Below are 26,773 nucleotides of genomic sequence, written 5' to 3' on the forward strand. Positions count from 1 at the left end.
CAGCTGTGTGACCCTGGGAAAATCACCTAGTCTCTCTGAGCCTCAATTACTTCATCTGTCAAATGGAGATAAGTCTTGCACTACCTATTTTAGGATAATATGAGGACAATGCTTTGCAAACCTCTACAGCACTCTACCAATGGCAGCTGCTATCAAGTGATGAATTCACACATAGGATGACCTCTCAAAGCACTTTTTCAGTCTTGTAAATAAGCATCAAAACTACCAGAATACAACCATTTTTCACCAGCTTGCATTCTCCTAAAGATGCTCATGGGATTAATAAAGTCAACGAAGTCTAAATTCACTTCTCCTTGCCTGATACAGTGGGCCACTTTTAAAAAATATTTTACTGGTATCTTTTATTTTTGTATCATCCTCATTTCTGAATATGCCCCTATCCTGCCAGCCATCCCTTGGGACAAAGGATAAAAAAGAAGAAAAAAAATTCATCAAATCTAACCAGCACCCTAGTCATGTCTAACAGTATGTGCAGTATTCCACAACCATAACCCCCCACCTGTGTTAAGGAGGGAGAGAGATTCGTTTTCTGAACTCTTTTCTGGGGCCAGCCTTAATAGCTTTATTTTCACAAGCATTTAGAAATCCTAATATGAGGCACTTTGGTCTTTACTAAGGAGTCAGAAAATAAGGCATTTTGTCTGGCACCATCAACACAGACTCGTTGAATCAGATTTATACTTTTTTATCTCATTGCACAGGAGAATGGGACAGAGTACCTGGAAACCTATCCATGCATGCTTTGATAGGGAAATGGGGCTGTTGATTTGGTATCCAAGCACAGCAGCACCGTGTGCAGTGAGCCCTGGCCAATAGGCCTCAGCGGGCTGCTGAAGCTGAAGGCTCTGAATGTAACGTGATGAACCAGGGGAAAGTCTTCCTTCATTTCTGGCACCAGTGCCCATATGCCTATCTCCCTGCATACTGTGATAAAAGGGTAATGATCCGACTGAGCTATTTGCAGATCTTAGTATTAAAGTGCAGTATATTTGTTCACCCAGTACATTAGACACAAAAAAAGCTTTTGTGCTTCCAGTGTGTGTCCTATAATGAATTTCCCCAAAAACTTACTCTTGCCATTTATGAATGTCCTTTATGCTACATGTTCACTGTTGCTAGGACAAAAATTCCATTGTCAGCAAATGAGCCCCTGGTTAGGACTTTCCATAAGCACTGCACCTATCTGCCACATAGATTCTGCAGGATCAGAAGCCCAGGGCATAATTCTGCTGTCAGAGCTATTTATTTCCACTGAAGCCATCCTGGAAGGCATGGAGCAGCAGGTCGACCAAAAAAAGCCTTTTCCTTGTTACCAGTAGATGGATTCTCTGCCTAAATACAGATTCTTACCCATCTGTGAGCACACGGATCTGTGACTGCGTGTGTGTCGTCAAGCTGGCCATGATCTTTTGTGTCCTCTCTCCCCCAGGTTTAGCTGTGTTTCTGGAGAGGAGCTCCTCGGCCACCAAGGAGGTGGTTCCGGTGGTTATTTAGAGCACATATTCCGATATGCTGCCCAAGAACTCTTTGGAATCCAAGTGGATGGAATCACCTACAAACCCTTGAAGTAAGGCTTTTCAACTACTGTGCAGACAAGAGAACTTGGAAAACTGACTGTGTGAAGTCAATTAACAAGCATTTATCAAGCACCTGCACCGTGCAAATGCAAATGGTACCTGTCCTCAAAAGAGCTGAAATTGTAGGAGACACGTACAGCTTATACACACCCAAGTGAATGCAAACTACATATAAGGTGATTTAGTGAGGAGAGGCAGGAAGCAGGGAGAAATTAGGAAAGGCTGCATGGAGGAGGTGGCATTTTAACTAAGCTTTGAAGGAAACGAGAGATTCCAGGAGCTAGAATTGAGGAGGAAATTCACTCCAGACATGGAAGACAGCTTTACAGAGATAGGAGAGTGGGTGCTTTGTGTGGGAAACAGTAAATTCTGAGGTCAATTTGATTGAACCAAAGACTATGAAAATCATGTGTAATAAGGAAAATATAGGAAAAATAGGCTGGAACCAGGTTGTGAATGGTTCTACATGACTAGTGAATGAGTTTGCATTTGATTCTAGAGGGAAGAGGGAACCACTGGAGTCGACTGAATAATGGGGCTTAGGAGAATGTCATAATCTGACCTGCACTTAATAAGCATAACTTTGGCAGCTAACTAGAGGATGGATTGGAGAGGGGGAGAAGAGGCAATGATTCAGGCTTGAACTAGATGGTAACCACCACTTGAGTGGAGAGGGTGGGGTGAGAGATGCTGTGGAGGTAGAACTGCCAAGATTTGACAGTTGATTGTATTTTTAGAATGGGCAAGAGTGAAGAATTAGAGATGACCCCAAGGTTCTGAATCTGGGCTCTCAACAGATAGGTAAATTCAGAAGATGGATGGGTTTTGGAGAGAAGATTTTTGAGCTGTTTTGGACATTCTGGGTTAAGATGCATGGAGGACATTCAGTTTGAAATGTCCAACTGGCAGCTGGTGATAGAGTACTGAAGTTCAGGAAAGAGACCAGGGGTGGATATGTAGATTTTCAAGTTTTCTACATGGAGATAAGTGAACCCTTAGCAACTGATGAGGTCAACAAGAGTGTTAAAGAGAAAATAGGACAGCACCTTGAAGAACACCCACAAGTAGGGGGACAGAGTGTGTCATGTGGTCAGACACTTGTCCCAGAGAGGTCCCAGAAAGGTTGGTCAACAGTTTTAAATGCTGCAGAAAAGAAGGATGAGGACTGAGAAGATGCCATCAGATTTGTCAGTTAAGAGATATTGGTAACTGGGGAGAGCAGTTCCAATTCAGTGCTGAGGTGAGAAGCCAAATTGCAAGGGATTGAGACCTGAGTGAGAATAAATGAAGTAGAGACAATAAATATAGGCTGCTTTCCCCAGGAGTTTGGCGATAGTTTGAAAAGACAGCAACCAAAATTGGCATCCTCCTCTGACTGTTCATTTAAATCAGCCTGTGTGGCGTGCCTCTCTCCCCTCCTTTCCTTTCCTTCCGGGTTCAAAGCTTGTTGCCAAGAGAAGTGACGAGGACTCTTGATAATTACTTTGTTACCTTCTCCTTCAGTACAAAGCAAGGCTAATCCTTCTACATCAACCAACTCTTCTTGGTTGCCATTCCTTCCTGGGTCCAATTTTCTGCCCAGTTGTACTCTAGTCATGCCACATCTGCTAAGGGAATAGAGCATAAACGTCATAGGATACAACCTTGGGAGTTTGTACCCTATTTGAAAAGCCACAAATTGCCTAATTTCCTTATAAGTCTGCTAAGTCCCCATTCCCCAATCTGTACAGAAGATGGAATATTCTGTATGCAAATATAATTGATTACAAAGTTTCTTACATTCTTACATTTTCTCCTTTTTCATGTCAGAAACAAAGATTTCCAAGAAGTGACGCTAGAAAAAGATGGTACAGTTCTACTTCACTTTGCACTGGCATATGGATTTAGAAACATTCAGAACTTAGTGCAGAAACTCAAGAGAGGAAAGTCTCCATATCACTATGTGGAAGTCATGGCCTGTCCATCAGGTAAAAGATAAAGTTTTACCTCTAACGGGCTAGCATAGCAGCTGTACTGGCCCCTGCAAGACCTAATGATTTCTTATATAAATATAGAAATTTGTTGAAATTAACTTTCGGTGAAGTTAGGATTAGGGAGGGAATAGTAGAATCTGATTTTAATTGGTAGGACTGTGCCTTTCACAGTGACCAGGATGGGGCAGCAGCAAAGTACTGCTGATCCTACTTCCCAGAGTGTTGAAGTAAGCCAATGGTGTTTATCCTGACCCTTCCAGAATCCCGGAAGAACAGAGTTGAGGCCTTTTCTTCATGTTTTGTTCTTTTTGTGGGGGAAATAAGATGAAGGTAGTAGAGTAATGGCTGTTCCGAATCAGTCCTTGATAATTTTGGTGCTTTATTTCACCTTCTTTCTCCCCATATCATCTTTATTTCTCCCTGTAGCATCAAGCCTAGACCTTTGTAGTTCTGAATACCTTTTCAATTGCTGTAATTGCTTCCTCTGGTGTCTTTAAAGTTGAACATCTCATTCCAAATTCATGAGCTTTTCTTTTTCATTTAGGCTGTTTAAATGGTGGTGGTCAGATCAAAGCAGAAGCTATATCCAGTAAGGACCTTCTCCAACAAGTTGAAAAGCTATATGAGATGGTTAGGACTGTAATGCCTGAGACAAGTCCAGAAATCAGAGAATTATATGAACAGTGGCTTAAAGGGGAGACCTCCAAAGAAGCTAGGAAAACATTGCATACACAGTATCACGCGGTAGAGAAGATGAGCTCTGGATTTAACATTAAGTGGTAGAGAAGCAGGGTGTCCCACATGTGATTTCTGCTGAATGAGTAAGAACACCATGAAAATCAAAGGCTGCTGAAGTTGGCTGAGTTTGGCCCCACCGGAAGAAATCCTAACCAAGCCATCGTTCCAATTGCTCACTAAGAAAAACAAACTGCGAGACTACTCCTGGGCCTGGTATTAGAGCTATATTGAGGCAAAGGGGCCATCAGATAAAAATGGAAACCAGTTAAAAGGTGGGTTTCTAGTTGGATGGGACAAGACATTTTTGCATTACATTTTATGTGCCCTGGAGTTTAACCAAGGAGGTTAAAAACTCTAGACTCTCTCCCCCACTCCCCCACCACCACCACACCCCAACACCTATTCAATCTAGTTTTCATATAAGTGATTTTGTAAACACTTCCATGTATTATGTGACTTGAGTTTCTGTCACCAGGATCAGATCTAAGAGCCCAAGGATGATTTCATTGATCTCTTTGGGTGTTTGTCTCTCTTATTTTTACACAAGTGTTATGAGATTTTCCAATAATGCAGTGGTGCTGGCATCATTTTTTTAAAAAAATAGATTACTAGCTGATGATTGACCCCAGATCTTAATGTAAAGCAAAATGTGAGCCTTTAGTCATTCCCTGAAAATGTCTGTGGATTGGGGAAAATGAAAGTACCAGATGGAACTGAGGTTGTCTTGACAAGAATCTAACCCTAATTCCTTGGTGTTACCAGTCATGTTATAGAATACTGAATTAAAGTCATTTTCTTAGTCAAATGATAAAACTTCAGACCGCCTGGGTATGAAAACAAACGGCATATTCAGGTTCTTAGGTTCAATGTGTCAAGCATCTAACCCACTCAGATGCCTTAAGAATTCATCTGTGTGCTGCTCTCAGGTAAAACATAGTATTTATTTTTTACGATGCGTCAATGACTCCCATAGTCATTAGAATCTTTTTTTCTTTATGTGTAATTATGTTCTAAATTCTGCATATTGACTAATGAGCAATATTAAAAATCAGCCCCTGGCATTTTTCCATTTCCTTGTTGTGAGCCTCTTTTTTCACTGTCAAGATTCTGACTAGAGGGAGTTAGGTGAAGTCCTCTAAATTGTAGCTTCTATACAGCAGGTCAGGCTGAACCATGACTGAATTACTATACGGTTTTGTGCTTTTTTTTCTTTTAAGCTATGAGAAAGCCACTCAACACTTCTAAAGGATAAGTTCCTCCCTCTGACATTTTCTTCAAATTAAAAAAAGCTTTTTCTAAGCTTTATTCGAAAAAAAACCCCATCATTCCTAAAAATAGGTTCTGCACAGTAACATGAAAATGGTTGTGAGCTCTCACAGTGCTATTAAGCAGCTTTTTAAAATCAACTTGGCTTCCATATTCCATTTTCCAAAATGGGTTTTATTTCCACAGACTTTCTCTACATATTATAGGCAATGCAGGTGCAATAGTGATATGTAAGGAAAGGTTATAGCCCATGATTAAAACTAGATTTTAATACCTTTTAGAAAAAAATATGGCTGCAGCTGTGTGATGGTGCACATCTGTAGTCCCTGAGACTGGACAAACTGAGGCTGGGGTGACATTTGAGTTGAGAAGTTCTGGACAACAGGGCTAAAGCCAATCAGATATGCTAAGTCTGGCACCAGTAGGGTGAGCTTCCAGAAGAAGAGGGCCACCACGCTGCCAAAGGAGGGGCAAAGCAGCCCAGGTTGGAAAAAACAGTAGGTTAAAGCTTCCATACCCTCCTCAGTACTGGAATTGGACCCATAAGTGGCTGCTGCCCTTCCAAGAAAAAAAAAAAGGAAGGGAGGAAGAAAGAAAAGCGATAAACTAGCAACAGAATAATAAATTTAGGGCTAGAGGAGATTTCAGAGAGCATTTAATTCAATCCCCTAATTTTACAGATGAAGCTGAAGAAGACTTGCCCAAGGTCAAATAGCCAGTAGAGGATGGGGCCAGGCCTCAAACCCAGGTCTTCTGATTCTGGCTACAGGGCTCTTTCCCCTTTGAAATAATACCATATCAGATTAAAACCACAGATTACCCAACTACAGGAAGAAACCATCTGCCAAAAAAATCAAAGATTCACCCCCAAAATCTTATCAGCAGTAGGCCAAAATAAGCCCAGGAGAAGCTCTCTGAAGAATTAATTTAAAACAAGCAATGTACCACTGTAGGAGTCCTTCCCACTTATAGTGTTGCCAAATGTCAGGAGAGATGGGCCCAACTTGCAAGTGCTGGTTTTACTGGCTTTATTTCTTTTGCACTAAAGAGCCCAAGAGGCCCCACTCTAGTGCAAGGACTGCACGAGGGTCCAGTGGTTCCGCAGGTTTTTTGAAATTGTCATTTTCCATATGTAGAACTTTCATGACCTCCACCGGATCCTTTTTCCCAGTGTATTTCTGGACAGATTCTTCTCTACAATTAAAAGGTAGCTTTAGTTCAGTAAGAATCTTAGAGATGTAAAATAATCCCATCAGGGTTCAGAAAAAGTTACAATAGCAAACAAAATTGTGCACTCTGAAACACAACCTATATTCCTAGCATCTTTGAGAGAAATACTGATAATTCAATAAACCAGGAGTGCCCACAAAGATCAGGATGAGTGGCAGTGTAGAGAGGCACAGTTTAGCTATGAGACTAGCAGTTCAGCAGTTTCTTCCATTGCTTGAGGTCCTGGCCGTTGTTGGAATCACAGATTTTCCAACCACCAATCAGCAGCCAGACCCAATCTGACACCCCTTGTCTATCCAAGCCTCACAGATTTTATACCTGAGATTTTTTTTACCCTAATCTAAGACATATCACTATTTAAATTTCATTTTATCAAATTCAGCCCAATGTTCTAGTCTGTGGGTCAGCAGATTACAACCACTCACCAAATCCAGCCCTGAGCTCAGGACGGTTTAAGATTTTTAAGTACAATAAAACTACTTACAGACATAAAAACCATTCTTAGCTCTCATACAGAGACAGGCAGTGGGCCACACAGGCTGACTTCTGTTCTAGTTTAAAGCCTGATTCTCATCTAACCTGTTAACTATCCACCCCAACTCCGTATCTTCTGCAAAAGTCGAAGTATGCTGCCTATGCCATTATCTAAGCCAATGATAAAAATGTTAAGCAGAACATGACCAAAGACAGATAGATCCCCGGGGCACTCCACGAGACACCTCCCTTTAAGTTGATACTGAAAAATTAATGTCTACTTTTTGGACCCAATCATCTAACTGATTCTGAAATCACCTAAATGCCCTTTCTTCCAACTGACATTCTGCTCTTACCCATAAGAATGACATGCAATTTTATCAGATATCTTGCTGAAATTCAAGCAGACTTACTAGTCTGGTAGATAGGGGTACATGTAATGCCATTGCTTCCCCTCATCTACAAGTCTAATCACAGAAAATGGTGTTTATGTGACATGTTCTTGAAGTCATGCTGGTTTATTATCACGGCTTTCTTTTCTAACTGTACATTCAATATCCCTTTTAAAAATATGTTCTAGAATTTTGCCAGGAATTGAAGTCAAACTTCTCTTGCCTAATTTGTAGACTCTATTTTCTTCCTTATTTCAAAATCCATCCTGTGGCACCTCTCCCATTCACCACAGTCTTTAAAGATCACTGGCAGTGGGACAGCAATTACATTCAAAAGTTCTTTTACAGTACCCTGGTATTCATCTGGTCCTGGAGATCTGAACTCATCAAAAGCAGCTAGGTGTTCTCTCACTATCTCCTTATCTGGAATCTCAACTCCCTATGAGCCATTTTTGTTTTGTCCTTTCCAGGCCAAACATATTCCTCTTGGGGGGGGGGGGGGACAGAAAAAAATTAAAAGTTGAGTAGCTCCATGTTGTCTTCCATCATCATAGCTATTTATCATCATCCCATCCACCCTGGCAGCAGCAGTCTTCTGCTTCTTTGATCTTCCTGTTTTCTTCAATATAGCTTTAAAAAAAACTCACCCTGTTTTGTTCCCATTAGCTTTCCTCACCACCTCCCCACCCATTTTGAGCTTTAGCATTACTAATACTATTCATCTTCTGTAGCTGTCTTAAACCCCTGTAGTTCAGTGAGTTTCCTAGGTATACACAGTGGTCTCTTTGGACAACTGCACCCTCTGTCCCTCAACAGAATTGCTTCCATTTCCATCTTTAGAATTTCATTCTGAAGTCATCCCTCTTAGGCTGACTTACCCTGTAGAATTTTAGTGCACGAAATCCTCCCTATCCTTTCTCTGAACCCTTTGAAATCTGAACTCGCAGACTCTAGATGCTCCCAGACACAGCACACTGTGCCCAGCTTGCCCTCCCCACCTCCCCCACCCAATAAGTTTCTCATTTCTGTTCAGTGACCAGTTGTTTCTTGTTGGTGAGAATCAGGTCCAGAAAAGAAGTTCCTCTTGTTTCCTCCAACTTTTGAAGAATGGAATTATCATTAGGAAACATCAAGAAATTATCATTTGCTCTCCTTTTGGCATAGAACTCCAGCAGATGTCCAGTTAACTGAAGTACCCTATCACTTCTCTATCATGCCTGTGTGCCAAGCATAGAGTTGATTTCCTGAACTTCTCATCCATTTCCTCTTTCTAAGTGGTCTACAGTACACTACCCCATAACAATATTGTTTATTTTTCTGTTGTTCTTCACCTAAATGTGCTTATCAATTCTTCCCCTGATTCTGATATCTGGATTTCCTCAGATGAACATATATTCTTTAGGTACGTCACTACTCTGTTCCTCCTTTTACCTATCCTATTTCTTTTACATAAAGAGTAGCTTACCAGAGCCATATTCTGATCATAAGTTCCATCCTGCCAAATCCCAGAGAAGGTCAAATTTACTTCTTTTCTTTTTTTTTTTTTTTGCTTTTGTTAGGCACACAGCTAGTTAAGTGGCATGTGTCTGAGGCCAGCTTTGAACTCAGGTCCTCCTGACTCCAGGGCTGGTGCTCTATCCACTGCGCCACCTAGCTGCCCCTCAAATTTACTTCTTTACCTTGTTCGTTATCTGTGTCCTGTGCATTTGTAAATAAGTATCTGATGTCATGAATATTTTGTATTTTATCGTGCAATCCTAGGTAGTCTCCACTGCTACTTTTCCTTCACTGGAATTACTTTTTATGGTATCTAGCTTGGTGAATAAACATATGCAGTTCACTTTTGATTAGATTTGTAATACTGCAAACAAATACATTTTTACTAGCTCTTTTTAGGTACACTCCATCCCTGGCCAAGAGGGTGTCATTTCTGCATTTTAAGCCACAGTCCAGAAATCTAAGTCCCCTCCTCAGACATGTCATAACCAACCTTTCACTGCCCAAATCTGCCTTTCTCTTCTGAAGCCCCTGCCTTTAGTCAGCAATATGAAAGAAAATATCTCCAAGCCCTCAAGTTTTCAGTTTCTTAACCAAGATTTCATAATCCTTAGCAATGCCTTCTAGATTCCTTCTGGCAATATCATTTTTGCCATGTCATTCACAAGGAGTAGGTAGTAATCAGGTCTAACAAGTCTTGGGAGGTTCTTGGTCACATCCTAGGACACAGGACCCAGGAAGACAGAAGACTTCTGTATTATTATTGTCAGGAAGAAAACTGTGTAGGCCTCATCAGCACCTCTTCTTCCTCTGACCCTTACTGGACTGTCTTTCACCTGATGATACCTATGGAAACACAGGCCTAGCAATTTCCAAGGCAGGAATAATTGGTTTTGGAGCTAGTTTAGTCTTCCTGTACTGCTGTTGGGTATGGGATACTTCCCAAACAAGAAAAAGTTGGACCCTCTGAGGAGGAAGCCTTGGAAATTGTTAGGCCTGTAAAAACTCAGCTCAGTCCACACTTCTCAGTGCCTCTTCTCCTCCTTCCTAATCTCTTCTCCTTGCAATAAAGTAGTACAGCATTCCTCTAAAGTCAGATGCTGATAAACACAAGGAAAAGGGTTGGGACAGTGGGCACAAGGGCTCAAAGAGGAGGTATGTGACTATGGAGTAGTTCACAGAAAAAAAAAAGAGAACTTGGTGGGGTGGGGTGGGGAGGGATGATGCAAGCTCAATGTACCTTGGCAAGGCAGCCGACAGAACAAATGTGATCTTTAACTTCACTAAGAAGCCCTGTTGTCTACCTGGTCATGCTCCATAAGGACTACTATGTCCATTTTTGAACACCATATCTTAGCAAGAAAACAGACAAACTGAAGCACATCTTGAAGAAGAAACGAGGAACTGGCTGCTGGAGTGGAAACAATGGGAACCTTGGGATGAAATGACCACACTATCTCAGAATTTGTAATAATTAGTAATAACAATAGCTAGCATTTGTATAGTGCCATAGAGGTTTACAAAGATCTTTAAAATATTATCTCATGTCACCCTCACAGCAACCCTACAAGGAAGGTGCTATTATTATCCCCATTTTCTAGATGAGGAAACAGGCAGAGGTGACTTGCTCAGGATCATGCAGCTAGTAAGAGTCTGAGGTTGGATTTGAACTCAGGTCTTCCTGGTACGGGTCCAGTGCTCTATCCACTTCACCATCTAGCTGCCCGTGGAAAGCTAAGCATCTAATATTCACCCTAGATTTTGGGAGTGCAGATATTAAAGGTTTCAGGAAATGATAGGATGCCACAGACTAAAATGCTGCAAAGGAAAGCAGTCCAGGAAGAACTGGAAGCTCTTCAGAATGAAATTCTATAAAAAAAGAGAAACAGTTTCAATGAGGAAAAAAGGATAGATGTGAATGCATTAAACACTTGCCAACCAGCTTATAATTTAAAAAAAAAATAACATGTAGGGGCAGCTAGGTGGTGCAGTGAATAGAGCACAAGCCCTGGAGTCAGAAGGACCTGAGTTCTAATCTGGCCTCAAACACTTAACACTTACTAGCTGTGTGACCCTGGGCAAGTCACTTAACCCTGACTGCTTCACCAAAAAAAAAAAAAGTAGAAACTCTAAAAGCAAAGTCAAGTAATGGAAAATGGACACAGAAGTGTGGCACAGACCTGTAAGAACGCTTCAAGAGTGCTAAAGCCCAAACACACAGAAGTTAAAGGAAGCTGTAGAATACTAAGGACAACAAAATAAAATGTTGGGGGTAGGGGGGACCCTGTATTGGGAAAAGAGGAGGATCAAAGAAGGAATGGGACTGTTGCTACTCATGGTGAATTGGACAATGGTAACTGATGACAGAGATATTCAACACTTTATTTTGCTCCTGTCCTGAATGATTTCCCCTTCCAAGAGAATAATCCCTGGGCTAGAAAGGACAGAATAAAAATGGCTAATAGGGAACAGATGTCCAAGTAAGGTAACATTAACTGCCCTTAATGGGTTCAAGTCACCTGTTCCAAATGAACTATATCCCAAGCTACTAAGCTGACAATGTGACTGTTGGGCCACTGTCAGTGAAAAAGGTAACCCCAGACCAGAAAGGACAAATGTTCTGATTGTTTTAAAAAAGGAGGAGGGTGTGGAATTAGGTGTGTCAACTATAAACTAATGAGCTTTGACTTCCATTCCTGGCAAAATCCAAGACTTTATTATTAAACAGTTAGTGAAAAGCTAGGAAAAGAAGCCGTACTCCCAAGAACTAGAAGAGCTCCCAAGCAAGTCGGGCCACACTAACCAGATTTCCTCTTTTTGACAGGACTTCTAGATGAAGGGAGAAAAACAGATATACTATACCTAGATTTTAAGCAAAACATTTGACAAAACCACTTGTGCATGAGGAGAAATGTGGACTCAACAACTGAACTGAATCTGATAAGATGAGCCATGACAGAACCTGAATTTAAAAATCCAGCTTCACATGTATGAGATGAGGGAGGGTTGGCTAGGCAGCAGTCAGAAAAGAGATCTAGAGGTTTTAATGGACAGCAGGCTTGATGTGATGTGGCAACCAAGATCTGTGATTTCAATGGAATAGGGGACTCCCAGTGGGAAAAGTTCCTCTACCAATGCAAGTTGAAAACTGTTCTTCAACTCAATCTTAGAGAGTTTTCCTGGGTAAGTGACTTGCCCAAGGTCACACAGCCAGTGTGTGTCAGAGGTGGGGCTTAAACTCCCATTTTACCTCCAAGGCTAGCCTTCTACTCTACAACACTGCCTCTGTACAACCTTAGCTCCATTAAAAGTTACACAGCGCCCAGAAAAGGGGAGGAAATAGTCCTGCTATATCCTGCCCTCATTGAACCAAATCTGGGGCATGGTATTCAGTTCTTGGCATTACATTTTAGGAAGGATACAGATGAGCTAGGGATTGTCTGAAGGTGTGTAACCAGTATGGTGAAGGGTCTCAAGCTCGTGCCATGCAAGAACTGACTGAAAAAACTAGGGATGTTTCCTGGGGAAGAGTGAGTGGAGGCAGAGAAAAGATAAGAAGTAACAAGGACATAGATCTCAGGTTAATTCAAGGAAGAACTTCCTAACAATCATTCTCCAAAAATGAGACAGGTGGACGGGCGTTATCATGACGCACTGAGTTTTACCAGAGGCGTTCAAGTAGAGACAGAATGACCACTTACGGATGCTGTAGATTGGATTTGTACTTCAAGTCAGAAGTTGACCTAGAAGGCTCTAAAGGCCCTTCCATCTATGACCTAGAGAGCAAGGAGAAGGCCAGGAAGGGATGGAGCATATGGCCTGTGTTAAGTTTTCAAAAACCTAATAGTTTCCTCAAAACCCAGCTCTCTCAGTCCTTCCTCATTTTACAATGCTATGACTATTATTTTTCAGGTTTACTGAACCCATTCATGACAAATTCACTTACCCAGGCAAAAGTCCACACATGTGATAGGGCAGAGCTTCAAGCAGCCCTTTATGCTTGGAAATTTGACGAGCCCAACTGTCTCCATTACCAAGGATACTCCACTTACTGCAGCAAATGGTCCCATAAAGACATCGCTAACTGGCCAAATTATTGCCAAGGGAGGATTTAAGCCACTTGCCACATGGCTCTCCTACCTGGAAGTTTTCTCATTCTAAGTATGTTGTCTGTTCCAGTGTGAATTTTCTCACTCAACTACTAAGCTGATATTTCTGGGCCCACAACAACCATGATGAAAACCCCTGGAACAAAAATGTCATCATCATCCCATGGGAGCTACACATTTCTCAAACTAAAGACACAGGATTTCAAAACAGGGTTTCAAATGAGAATCCCTGGTTCTGGATTCAGAAGTTCCAGCAGCCCTGGACACCTAAGGGATGGGTTGAAGGAAGAGCACCTCCCTACAATAGTAAGGCTCAGTTGGGGGCGGGGGGGGGAGGAACACAGGAAGAGGTCAGAGTAGAGGACAATCGAGCATGTACACACATGGAATATGTTCCATATTACAGAGCTGAAGCAGACCCAACCAACAGAAAGATACTTACACTACTCTCAGGAAGGGGTTATAGTGAAACTCCTCTCCTAGGGTCGAAGGCACTGTGGGTATGTCGTCATCATCTCTAGCCTGGAACAATAATAGGTTCAGTGATGACTTTTTCCACATGCCATAGCACATTTAAGTTGTTAACAAAAAAGCCAAAGCAAAATGCAGGCTCAGAACCAGCTACTGCAGGCACTTGGTAAAGAATGCTCAGCTCACCCTTCTAGTTTTCTGGCTCTCCTGCTAGCAGCTACCCACCCATTATGAAGAAAAGCTGGAAATCACAGGGACCTAAGCCTGGTCTCCATTCCTTTCACAACACAACAGCCCCACATCCAAAAGGAGAGACAAGAAGGAATTAATGGCCATATACTACTACAGCCCTCTTAGTGCCCGAAGGGGAGAACAATGGAAAGGCCTGGAAACATCTCCCACATCTAAGCAACATCAGATGAGGGTTACAAAATATCATTATTGTACCATAAACCCAATGCATTATAACAGAAATATACTAGGGGCTAAGTATGGTATAAAGGCTAGTACAGCTGCCTTCTAAGTGGCTGACCCAGGTCAACACACTAGTACTGAGGGACAAAGCAAAAAGAACTGGCAGGGATCAAGGGATAAGAGAAGCAAAAGCCAACAGGGTAAAAGAAACTGAGATAAAGGGGCTGAGGGGATTTGAAAGTCAAAAGTTCTAATGGGAGAAGACAGAGGAATCATCGAAACACTGAAGGAATGAAAGGAGAAGGGAGAAAGAACATAGGCCAGAGGTATCCTGGTAGTTATAAACTACCATTAAATATTAGGGTATACACATAAGCTGACATAAACTTGTTAGTAACTAGCAAGGCTTGGTAATTCTTTGCCAAAGCTCTGAAACCTCATTATGGCATGAAGGTGACCACGGATTCTCAAAGGAGAAAGAGAGCTCAAGAACTGGTTTTAAGTAGGGCTCGCTGGATAACTGTGTCTGCTATCCAAGGACCAACCTATTGCCAAGTGCAAAGAGGCTCCCCATCAAGTGATTACTTTCTTCTGCCACAACAACTCATTAAAGTGCCTGCTAAAGTCCCTAATGGAACATGTCAAGATGAACGGGGATTATAAAAAGTTCTCATCAGTGCTCATTCTCCTGTCCTCCGGGACACAATAAGCAACGTGTGAAGAGAGGATTTCTGAGCGCCACACCAGGAAGGACTTTCTGCTTGGGAGGTAAATTAGATTCTATCGGCTACCGCAAGGAGGAAAACTTCAGCCACCAAAGCTGAAAGGGGCTCAGATTGGTGGTAGAGATACTGGAGAACACCTATTGTGTCAGCTCATACAAAGGGAGGGACAGTCAGGACTATTTGCCCTAGTCCCCTGTCTTTCAAATATCTAACAATCATTAACATCCCTACTCTGTGCCAGTAGGGTCAGTATACTAAGGACCAGAAGAGGAAGATATCCCCAAATGAGAGAAAGCTGATCCTAGTAAGCTGAGAAAACTCATTCCAGTCTGGGTCATCATCTCTTGGCACTAAATGTCTATTAGTAAATGCACAGAGGAGTCAGAGTGCCAGCCAAGCCAAGAAGGATGAGCTTGATTAAACACAAGAGCCCAACTGAATGGACTGACCAGGTCCTGACAATTTCTTTGCAAGACCTCTCCCAGATTTACATCTGGATGCCTGATAGCCCAGACCCAATAAAACCCCTTCCTTTGAAACACTGGGTTGCCAAAGGTCCCTAAAATGGACCATTATTATGAAGACGAGCATCCCACTCAACACGGAAAGACAGGGAGGAGCAATGATAAAAACAATCTTTTATCCAGGTGTTCCTGGGATATCAGTTGTTTTGCCTTATTTCTACAAAGCGAAAATGAGAGAGTTGAAATATATTGTTGTTTATTTCCCAGTGTTCCATGAAATAAAGACCTAAGGGAATTTGTCACCACCATCTTTGGGAAGCAATTCTAAAGTGTTTTTGCAAATAGCTTACATCTTTAAACCTGAGATTTTTAAAATCTTAACAAATTGACCAGCATGCCTCCTTTTTTAGGTATTTTGGTTAAGTTTAGATAATAAAATGAGGCTGCTAGTTCTGACTTGTAAACACCAAAAGGGTATATTATATAAAATAAATTTCTTTCCCCATTGCATTTTCTAAGTCCTCAGTTTCAAAGCAAGCTTACCTAATACCTCCACTTACTTCCTCCCAACACTGCCTCAATGCCCCATTTGTCTTCCCAAATTCTATAATACTTACTTTGGCCCAAGCCAACTTTGTTTTCACAGTTTCATTATCAGGCTCCACTTTCAAAGCAAACTTGAGATTCCTCACAGTGTGCTCATGCCCACAGAACACTTTCTGCAAAAGAAAAGGAAGAGATGCTTTAGGGTTCCATAGTGCCAGGATTTTGCCCTGGCACATCTAGCCAACAGAAGGATGTTCTAAACCACCCCAAGAATAAGCTCAGCTGGGGACAATGAGGTGGGCACATCAGCCCAATGTCTGTCATCCATGCAGATAGGTTGGGATTCCCCAAACCTTTTGTTGACCAACAACTATGAGTCTCCATCCCCACCAAATATTTCTATTTCTATTTTTCTCTCTCTCTCCAGAGCTGCTGCCATTGAACTTGTCTGTTTCTCCCCCTTTCTAATCCTAGGCTGGCTCTCTAGAACTCATGCCAGTTGTAGGACTATAGACAGAGGGAAAAGAGAGAAAAGCCAAGGGCCCAGATTAATCACACATAGGATCAAAGTGGCAGTACAGACTAAAACCCAAGACTAAAGCATTCCAGTATTTAGCCTTGTAGGTCTAGGTAACATTTCTAGTCTTGGAGACGTATAAGTGAAAACCCCATCTAAATCAATTAGCTTATTCCTATTACATACACTGAGCCCCTAACCCCAATCACAGGATCACCTCCAATCCTGATCCCTGACTGAACCCTAGGCCTAGCCACAGACCGAATCCTGATTCTAATCCTTATCTGACCCTTAATTAACCTTGCCAGTTACTTCCCGCCCCCCAAAGAAAAGTATGTTGTCTACAAGGGGAAACAAGTGAGAAAATATGGCTAGCTCAAGATTGCCCCTCTCCACTACTGGAGACATGCTTCAGAGAACAAATCCTACTAAGGAATTAAAAGACTGGTCCATAATATTTATAACATAAGGCAAAAGTTATATGGGACATAGATGAATACAGCCAGCTATTTGGTCTCCCAAGAATGCTCCAAATTTGGGAAAGTAAGCAGAAAAGATTAAGTACATCACTACTATTTGGCCATCTAAGCAACAGCATTCCTAAACACAACAGAAGGAAGAATGGATATTAACCACTTACTTCAATTATGGTGAACAAATGGATTTTTATACAGTTCCAGCAAGGTTATAGACCTAGGCAGGAAGGTCCCATACTCTAGCCATTTCATTCTCTTCATTTTTTCTCTATTTAATGCATCCCCTGACACTCAGTGGCAAAGCCCCCAGCTTCCAATTGTGGGCAGGCATACAGTTAGCTAATCAAGAGGCTACTAGGCTAGATTCTAGGTTCTGTTTGCCAGCCATGCCTGACAAACCTAAGTCATCTGTCCCTTACAGACATAATCCAGGTGAACTGACCCCTACAGGTTTAGATTCTTGGCTCTCCTGCCCCCTTACTTTCCCTGAGTTCCATACTTCAGGGTCCTTTAGGACTAGGTACTACATTTCTGTTTCTCATCCCAGCAGCCTGGAAGTATCAGGCCCCAGTGAGGATGTCATTCAGTAGGGTCAGGGAAACCAAAGAGACAGACATCAGATAGCTCATCCCCAGCTCTACCTAAAGCCTCCCAAGGGGGAGGATTTAGCCTCTGGAAGAAAAATGTGGTAAGACTGCAAGAGGAAGATGAGGAAAGGGAAGCAGGCTAAGAATAGGTGCTCACAGTTTCCTTGGGCAGAGTCCCCAGTGTTTCATTGAGGCTCCGGTACATTTGTTCTGCTGTCCCCTCCAGGAGTCGACCACAACCACCGATGAACAAGGCATCGCCTGTTCAGGGAAGGAGGTTGGAAGTTCTTTCTAGTTGCCAGGGGAAAGGGACATCATGGAGAGTGACACAATACAGAGGAAAGAGACACACAGCCACACACAAGCCCAGATGGCAGGAGGTGGACAAAATTGTCATGCTATGTCTGCTGGAATGGTCCCATCGGGACAAGACACCCACACACAACCTCAGCCAAAGGAGAATGTACAGGGAATGATGCCAACTACAGTCCCAAAGGAAAACCAAAGTACTCCCTCCCATTCTTGCTCACCCTGGCTCCTAGGCGTATGCAACACAAAGAAGCACCTCCAGGTACCTGAGAACACAGCTGGAGCATCTGGACAGTTGTCTTCCCACATGAAGTAACACATGTGGCCCAAGGTGTGGCCAGGTGTGAGCAAGCACCGCACACAGATGGCTCCAAACTGCAGAGGGAAGGGAAGGACCAGGAAACTGCCTGAAGCCTTACTAGTTTTCCCTCCCCTTACCCTGTCACCCCTGCCCCAACCCCTGACCCAAGGTGTGCTCCCAAGTTGACTGAGACAGTATCTGTAACCCCTATCCCATACCTTTCTTCCAGGTATGGTATCTCTCTCACTTTCATGGTAGGACGCCAATGGACAAGGGCCAAATTCCACCACAGACCCAGTGCAGGGGACAGAGGAGGACACCCAGCAAAAAGGAAACAAGACTGAGACAAAGGTTTGTGTCCTCTGCACGCCTCACCTAGGATCGGGGCAGGTTTCTGAAGACAAACAGACTTGGTGGTACCATTCCCCCTAATTTCTAGAACCCATTCTACATAAAAGGGCACCATGAAGCCTTTGGTCTGGCTGGCCTTAGAACACAGAATGTTGGAGTAGGAAGGGACTTTAGAGATAATCGAGTCCAACCCCCTTGTTCCGCTAAAGATAATGAGGCCTTCCTAGGTGCAACCTGCTCAAGGCCACAAGCTGGTGGCAAAACTGAGACCCAGTGCTATTCCTGCTGCACCACACTGCCTCCAACTGAAATATTTATTTGCTAGACCAAAGAGAGCTAGCCTCATCCTTTAAAACCCCCTCCTACATCTTGAGACCTGGGAAACAATGAGATTTCACTAACTCATTACAAGGTTCAGGGATGCCCCCTCCTGGCCAAAGCTTATCTCAGCTGCTTGGAAACCACCCAGCGTCTATCCCTGGGCCTGTCTCTTCTATTGCCATGTGGTTCTCCACAAAGGACGGATAGAGGCACATGAGAACAGAGAATCCATATGGTTTACCCAAGGTCACACAAGAAAATGTGAGCAGGACCAGAGTTTTGGGCATCCAATCTATGCTCAGTGCCCTCATTCTGCACCCCTCCATGCCCTTGGGCAACTAGATTATACCCGGATATGCATCGTTCCTTTTTGTTTTCCATGTCTTCCCAAAAAGACTGAGCCTCCTAGGCATAGAACCTGGATCTTCCTCCTCCTCCTCATATCTCTCTCAGGGTAGTGAAACTCAGAAATGGTCGTGCTAAGAGGCTTAGCAGTGACTTGCTTGTCCTATGCCTGATAACTCTTGGTCCCTGCTTCCAGCCCAACAGCCTAATTAACCCTGAAAGTTCCCAGAGCTAAGCAATGGGGGGGAGGTAAGGCGGCATACTTGAGAACAGGACATCCAAGAGGAGGCAAGGACAGAAGGGAACAGCTGACTCTGCCACAGTACCTTGAGCTCCTGGTTGTGAGTCAACTTGTGTGTCAAGGCACCAATGCGCTCATCAGCACCATACACCCGGAGCCCTGGACACAGCTGCACCAGCTCCTCATTGCCCCTGGAATGATCCCTGCATAGACAGGAAGGTTTCAAGGACCCCAGATAAGCCACAGTTCTCTATATCCCATATTCCCTTCCCCCAGCTCCAAAAACCTAAGTGGGAGCCTTGATCCTAGAGAGCAGAATGAGAAGCAATGGGTAGAGGTGACTTCCTATCATTGTCCAACAGTGGAATGAACTGCCTCAGGAGACCGTGGCTTCCCTATCACTGGAGATCTTTCAAAGAGTTGCTTTCAAAGAGATACTTATCAGACATGAAAGAGTTCCTTGTACAGGTTCTACTAGAGGGCTTCCAAAGGTTCCTTCTAACTACAGTTATCCCTCCCATGTCAAGACTTTCCCCATCGTGGTTTCAATGTATCTCGGGTCAGCATAAGAAGTTAAATGGGAATTTGGGGGGAGTTCTGCAGAAGCTGCAAACAAGACAGGAAAGCCAGCAAACACCACAGAAAGGTTTAGAAATTCAGAAATGTATCAAATATATGTACAGTATTATATTATATTTTATCTTTTAATACCATAATAATTCAGACTTCTTCTCTGGTACTAAGGGCCAAAAAATTTTACACAGGGGTGCTATGCCCCTGACTCCAGTAATGCTGAAGGGATAACTGCATTATTAAATAATGCAATTATTAGAGACTATGATGCTATGAGACAAGGGATTTCCCCTACCCACTTTCTGCCCTGTCTTGGTCCTTATGTCTGCTTCAGGGCCCCTAGAAAGTTGCTCCCAGGGTGCCACCACATACATGTAAAGCATCCTATCCTAGGTCTTGGGTTCACTGACCCTCCACAAGCTGCCTGGTGTATTAGCTCCTCCATCTGCCACCAAGCAGAGGATTCATTGGCTTTGCCCTCAAGGCCTTCTTCACCTTTCACCACTTTCTACACTGATCCTTGAACTCACAACTTAAGGCAGGAGGCCACTGGCCTTCCTCTGAATCCCGTGGATTCAGAGATACACCCCACCCTGATCTGACTCTCTTGATGTTGGTCCTAGCACCTTCTTTCTTCTTTCTCGTGTACACCCATCAGTATATACTCCATACAATAAGAACAGGTCTCTAAGATTGAAGGGGGGTGGTGTTTTGTATGATTTGATTTTTAAAAAAGAAAAGCAGAAAAGCGATAATCGTTCAATTACATTGACATAGTGTTCTTTGGTTCAAAAAAATTCTTTCTTCATAACACTCCTGTGGACAGGTAGTACAAGTGTTATTAGTCCCATTTGACTTATGGGGAAACTGAGATCAGAAAGGTGAAATTACTTAGGATCCCACAGATTTAGAGATGAAGAACCCTTAGTGCTCATCTAGTCCAACCCCTCATTTTATGGATGAGGAAACAAAGCCTCAATGAAGTAAAGTGACTAGACCAAGGACAACAATAGTAAGTAGCAGAACTAGAGTCAAACCAAACCCTCTCGCTCCAAATCTTGAGTTCTTTCCAACTCTACACACAACTAATATATTGAAGAAGTTGTCTCAAACTACATCTTCTGATTATTTATCTATACATAGAAATCTACCCCATCCCAAACTGTGGAACACCTTAGCTTTCTTTAAATATATATGTATATATGTGTTATGTGTACATATATACATATACATATATATATATATATTTACATTTCTGTTTTAAAATTTTTTATTTCCCTACTCCCTCCCTCCCACACCTCCTCCATCCATTGAGAAGGCAAGCAGTATGATATCACTTATACATGTGAAGTCATATAAAACATTTCCACTTTAGCCATGTTGCAAAAAAAAAACAACAAAAAATAATTTTAAAAAAAGCAAGAAACATAAAATAAAAAAGTATGCTTCAATCTGTACTCAAGAGATCATCAGCATTCTCTCTGGAAGTGGATAGCATTTTTCATCATGGATCCTTTGGAATTGTCTTAGGTTATTGTATTGATCAGAGTATCCAAGCCTTTCACATTTGAATATTGTTACAAGATTGCTGTTACTATGTACAGTGTTCCCCTGATTCTGCTCACTTCACTTTGCATCAATTCATGTCTTCCCAGGTTTTTCCAAACCCACCTTGCTCATCATTTCTTATAGTATAGTAGTATTCCATCACAATCATATACCACAATTTCCTTAGCTATTCCCCAACAGATGGGCATCCCCTCAATTTCCAACTCTTTGCCACCAGAAAAAGAGCTACTATAAATACTTTTGTACATATAGGCCCTTTTCTTTTTCTTTGTCCTTTTTTGGGATACAGACCTAGTAATGATATTGTTGGGTCAAAAGGTATGCACAGTTTTATAGCCCTGTGGGTGTAGTTCCAAATTGTTATCCAAAATGGTTGGACCAGTTCACAACTCCACCAACAGTGCATTAGTGTATCTATTTTTCCACATCCCCTCGAGAATTTATTTACCTTTTCTGCTATGTTAGCCAATCTAATAGGTGTGAGGTGGCACCTCAGAGTTGTTTTAATTTGCATTTCTCTAATCAATAGAGATTTAGAGCATTTTTTTTTCATGTGTCTATTGACAGCTTGGATTTCTCCTTCTGAAAACTGCCTGTTCATATCCTTCAATCATTTGTCATTTGGGAAATGGCTCTTATTTTTATAAATCTGACTCAATTCTCTATATATTTGAGAAATGAGGCCTGTATCAGAGGAACTCACTATAAACAGCTTTTCTCAGTTTCTGCTTTCCTTCTGATTTTGGCTGCATTGGTTTTGTTTGTGCAAAACCTTTTCAATTTCATGTAATCAAAATTATCTATTTTACCTCCCGTGACCTTCTCTATCTCATTTGGTCATAAATTCTTCCCTCATCCAAAGAGTTGACAGGTAGGTACATTTTACCATGCTCCCCTAATTTGCTTCTATTACCCTTTATGTCTAAATCATGTACCCATTTTGGCCTTATCTCGGTATATGGTGTGAGACAGTTTATGCCTACTTTGTGCCAAACTGCTCTCCAGTTTTCCCAGCAATTTTTGTCAAATCGTGAGTTCTTGCCCCATAAGGCTGGATCTTTGGGTTTGTCAAACACTAGAGTAGTATGGTTATTTACTACTGGGTACTGTGTACCTGAATCTATTCGACTGATCCACCACTCTATTTCTTAGCCAGTACCAAATTGTTTTGATGACTACCACTTTGTAATATAGTTTGAAACCAAGTACTAGGAGGTCCTCTTCCCTCATATTTTTTTTCATTGATTCCCTTGATATTGATCTTTGTTCTTCTAGATGAATTTTGTTATATTTTTTCTAGCTCTATAAAATAATTCTTTGGTAGTTTGGTATGGCATTGAATAAATAAATTAATTTAGGAAAAACTGTCATTTTTTATTATATTGGCTCAGCCTACCCATGAGCAATGAATATTTTTTCAATTATTTAGATGTGTATTTGTGTGAAAAGTGTTCCGTAATTGTGTTCATATAGTCCCAGGGTTTGTCTTGGCAGATAGACTCCCAAGTATTTTATAATGTGTAATGTTATTTTAAATGGAATTTCTCTTTCTATCTCTTCCTGCTGGTTTTTATTGGGAATATATAGAAATGATGATGACTTATGTGGGTTTATTTTGTATCCTGCAATTTTGTTAAAGTTGCTAAGTGTTTTACCTGTTTTTTTACTTGATGCTCCAGTGTTCTCCAAGTATACCATTATATCATCTGCAAACAGTGAAAGTTTTATTTCCTCACTGCCTAATTGTATTGCTTCAATTTCTTTTTCTTGCCTTATTGCTACAGCTAGCATTTCTAATACAATATTGAATAATAGTGATTATGATGGACATTCTTCTTTCACCTCTGAACTTACTGGGAAGGCTTCTAGCTAATCCTCATCATAGATAACGCTTGCTCTCGGATTTATATGTGTAGTACTTATCATTTTTAAAAAGGTTCCTTTAATTCCTATGCTTTCTAGTGTTTTTTTATAAGAATGAGTGTTATATTTTATCAAAAGCTTTTTCTGTATCTGTTGAGATAATTATATGATTTTTGTTGTCTTTGTTACTGATACAGTAACACCTTAGCTTTCTAGCCAAATCCTTAAGTAAAGTCTCTTAGACCCAGATTGGCACATCCCTATTCTCTCTAAGCTAGATGTACCCAATACCAACACTGCTAACAGCCACGTGTTTGTCAGTACAGATGAAAACTGTATCCATTCTTCAAAAGATACTGAGACAGACCTCCGCTTCCAGGAGTCACGATGGCGGAGTAAAAGGGTAGTCACTCTCACCCTCCCCTATCAACCTCTAAAAACCCAAAAAATATCACCTCACAAAAAAAAAAAAACCTAGAACAGGTGAACTAGAAGAAAGACAGGGAACAGCAGTGTAGCAGCCCAGCAAACAGGTCTCCCAGTGCCTCAGCAAAAATAAGGGAAGCAGCACTACAAAGGGCCCCAGGCTGATAAGCACCCTGCAGCATTCATCTGAAAGGAGCTGAAGAAAGCTAAAGGAAAGGAAAAGCAGGCAACCTAGAATTGCCTGAAAGTTCTAGCCTTGCTGATTCCAGCCCAACATGAGGTAAGCTGCCAAAACCCTACAGCCTCCAATTGCCAACATAACAGGCCCTAGCACACAAAGCCAGTGACCAAGACCTAGGCTCCCAACACAAGAAGCTTGGGTCAGTGCCCTCTGTTCCCCAGCAGGAGAGCTCAATCTCTTTAAAGGCCAGGGAATAAAGAAACCATGAGTAAAAAGAAACTTACCATAGATTCATATTATGAGAAGAGTGAAGATCAAGACAGAAATTCTGAAGAGGACAACATTGTCAACAAACCCACATCTGCAACATCAAAAGGGAATATGAACTGGTCTGAAGCCCAAAAAGCCTTCTTAGAAAAGCTCAAGAAGGATTTTAAAAGTCTAATGAGAGAGGTAGAAAGATCCTTAAGAAATACAATTGGCCAACTGGAAAAAAAGTACACTGAAGAAAACAAGTCCCTGGAAAAAAGTACACTGAAGAAAACAAATCCCTTAAAAATACAATTGGCCAAGTGAAGAAGGAAGTACAAAAACTAACAGAAGAAAATCTGTTAAAAACTAGAATTGGACAAATGGAAACTAATGACTCTATGAGAGAGCAAGAATCAGTCAAACAGAAACAAAAAAATGAAAAAATGGATGAAAACATAAAATACCTCATCGGTAAAACAACTGACCTGGAAAATCGATCCAGGAGAGACAATTTAAAAATCATTGGACTACCTGAAAATCATGATGAAAAAAAGAGCCTGGACAGTATCTTTCAGGAAATCATAAAGGAAAACTGCCCGGAAGTCCTAGAACCAGAAGGTAAAATAACCATAGAAAGAATACACCGCTCACCACCTGAAAGAGATCCCAAATTGACAATGCCAAGGAATATAATAGCAAAATTCCAAAATTACCAGATGAAAGAGAAGGTGCTGCAAGCAGCCAGAAAGAAACAATTTAAATATCATGGAACCACAGTCAGGATTACACAGGACCTTGCAGCTTCTACATTAAAAGACCGCAGGGTGGAACATGATATTCCATAAGGCAAAGGAGCTTGGATTGCAGCCAAGGATCAACTACCCTGCAAAAATGAGCATGATTTTTCAAGGGAGGAGATGGATATTCAAGAAATAGGGGACTTCCAAACCTTCCTGATAAAAAGACCAGAGCTCAACAAAAAATTTGATCTTCAAGTACAAGATTCAAGAAAGACATAAAAAGGTAAATGGGACAGAAAGATACAAATGTTGTTAATAAGGGCGGACTGTTTACATCCCTACAAGGGAAGATGACACTTGCAACTCTTGAGAACTGTATTGTTATTACACCATGTTAAAGGAGTATACATAAAGGGGGTGGATATTAGTTGACTTTGATGTAATGATAAAAAAAAATCTAATCAAGTGGGTTAAATGGATCCAAGTAAGTGGATTAGTCTGATCTTAGAAAATATACTGAGAAAGGAAGAGGCAGACAAGGGTAAATTACATTACAGGAAAAGACAGAAAATCCTATTACAGCAGAGGGAAAGGAGGAGGGGGTGAGCATTGTTTGAACCTTACTCTCATCAGATTTGGCTCAAGAAGGGAATAACATAATCAGTTAGGTATAGAAATCTAACTTGCCTTATAGGCAGTAGGAGGGAAAAGGGGAAAGAAAAGGGAGGGGGAATAGAAGGGAGGGAAGAAGCAGTAAGGGCAAAGGGGAAGAAAAGGGAAAGGAATAATAGAAGGGAGGAGAGACTGAAGGAGGCAGCAGTCAAAAGCAAAACACTAGTGAAGGGGAGAAAAGAGAAAGAAAAGCATAAACAGGGCAAAAAAAGGATGGAGAAAAAGACACAGTGATCATAACTGTTAAAGTTGAATCGCTATCTTTTTTTTTTCTCCTCTGTTGAGTTTTATTTCCTCTTTCTGATGGTTCCTCCTATTGGTTTTAATTTTTACTTACAACTTCATTAATGTGAAAATATGTTTAAAAGGAATGTAAATGTATAGCATATATGAGACTGTGTGCCATCTTGGGGAGGGCGGTGGGGAGGAAGGGCAAGAAAAATTTTAAACTCAAAAGCATATGGAAGTGATTGTTGATAAATCAAAATAAATTAATAAAATAAATTTTTTTTAAAAAGATACTCAGACAGATGATATGGGACTTGGCTATTAGGGAGCTCTTTTGTAGTTCTATAATCCCAGGATGATCCTCAGCCAATCCAGAAGCCCCCTCATTGCCATGGAAGGCAGATTTGGGTGCTCCCCAAACACTTGACTAAGTAGAGTTCTCTTTCTCTGATCACCAATCAAGGGCAAAAAAGAAAATACCATAAAGGTAGACAGGGGTTTCCCATAACCTCAAAATAATTCAAACTGATACACAGGTTACAACTAAAGGTGTCCTACCCCAGAACTCTAATTTCCTTGAATCTGTCCTCACTTTACTCAGGGAAGCAAGGGGCACACACAGGACCTGTGGTTTCTGGTTTCTTCAAATGGCACCACAGCATAAAAGACAGCTGTATGCAATCCTTTGGGCTGTGACACTGACTCAAGGTCAAGCTTTCCCAAGGGTAAAAGATTCACGGAATCTCACAGCATTCCTGACAGGTGATCCCTTGGCCTTACTTGAAGACTCCCTCCCAGTGAGGAGGTTTCACTATCTCTAAAGTAGATCCATTCCATTATATTGAGTTAAAATCTACCCCCTCATAACTTCCACTCATTGTTCCTAGTCCTGTCCTCTGAAGCCAAAGAGAATGAATCTAACTC

At 41.6% G+C, this 26,773-nt stretch overlaps 2 protein-coding genes across 12 annotated transcripts in view; one reads left to right on the forward strand and one right to left on the reverse strand.

The window, feature by feature from the left end:
• CIAO3 (cytosolic iron-sulfur assembly component 3) overlaps window positions 1–5,378 on the forward strand; it is a 29,728-nt gene extending 24,350 nt beyond the window's left edge. For both annotated transcript variants that reach the window (XM_021006659.2, XM_021006660.2), the window contains exons 9-11: window positions 1,451–1,588; window positions 3,408–3,565; window positions 4,116–5,378. In XM_021006659.2, coding sequence (XP_020862318.1) covers window positions 1,451–1,588; window positions 3,408–3,565; window positions 4,116–4,354 — 535 coding nt within the window. In that variant the 3' untranslated portion in view covers window positions 4,355–5,378. The remainder of the gene's footprint in view (window positions 1–1,450; window positions 1,589–3,407; window positions 3,566–4,115) is intronic.
• Window positions 1–26,773, reverse strand: part of HAGHL (hydroxyacylglutathione hydrolase like) — a 57,833-nt gene that overhangs the window by 20,397 nt on the left and 10,663 nt on the right. For 6 of the 10 annotated variants that reach the window (XM_021006664.2, XM_021006661.2, XM_021006662.2 and 3 more), the window contains 6 exons: window positions 19,431–19,548; window positions 18,008–18,161; window positions 17,635–17,738; window positions 15,969–16,070; window positions 13,720–13,799; window positions 5,729–6,769 (listed from right to left, as the gene is read on the reverse strand). In XM_021006664.2, coding sequence (XP_020862323.1) covers window positions 6,604–6,769; window positions 13,720–13,799; window positions 15,969–16,070; window positions 17,635–17,738; window positions 18,008–18,161; window positions 19,431–19,548 — 724 coding nt within the window. In that variant the 3' untranslated portion in view covers window positions 5,729–6,603. Of the gene's footprint in view, window positions 1–5,728; window positions 6,770–13,719; window positions 13,800–15,968; window positions 16,071–17,634; window positions 17,739–18,007; window positions 18,162–19,430; window positions 19,549–26,773 lie in introns of those variants that run through there. The other 4 variants (XM_021006668.2, XM_021006670.2, XM_021006667.2 and 1 more) reach the window with 3 other exon arrangements.

The sequence above is a fragment of the Phascolarctos cinereus genome, unplaced genomic scaffold, assembly GCF_003287225.1.
Source record: "Phascolarctos cinereus isolate Bilbo 61053 unplaced genomic scaffold, phaCin_HiC Scaffold_4;HRSCAF=312, whole genome shotgun sequence".
Classification (NCBI taxonomy): Eukaryota; Metazoa; Chordata; class Mammalia; order Diprotodontia; family Phascolarctidae; genus Phascolarctos; species Phascolarctos cinereus.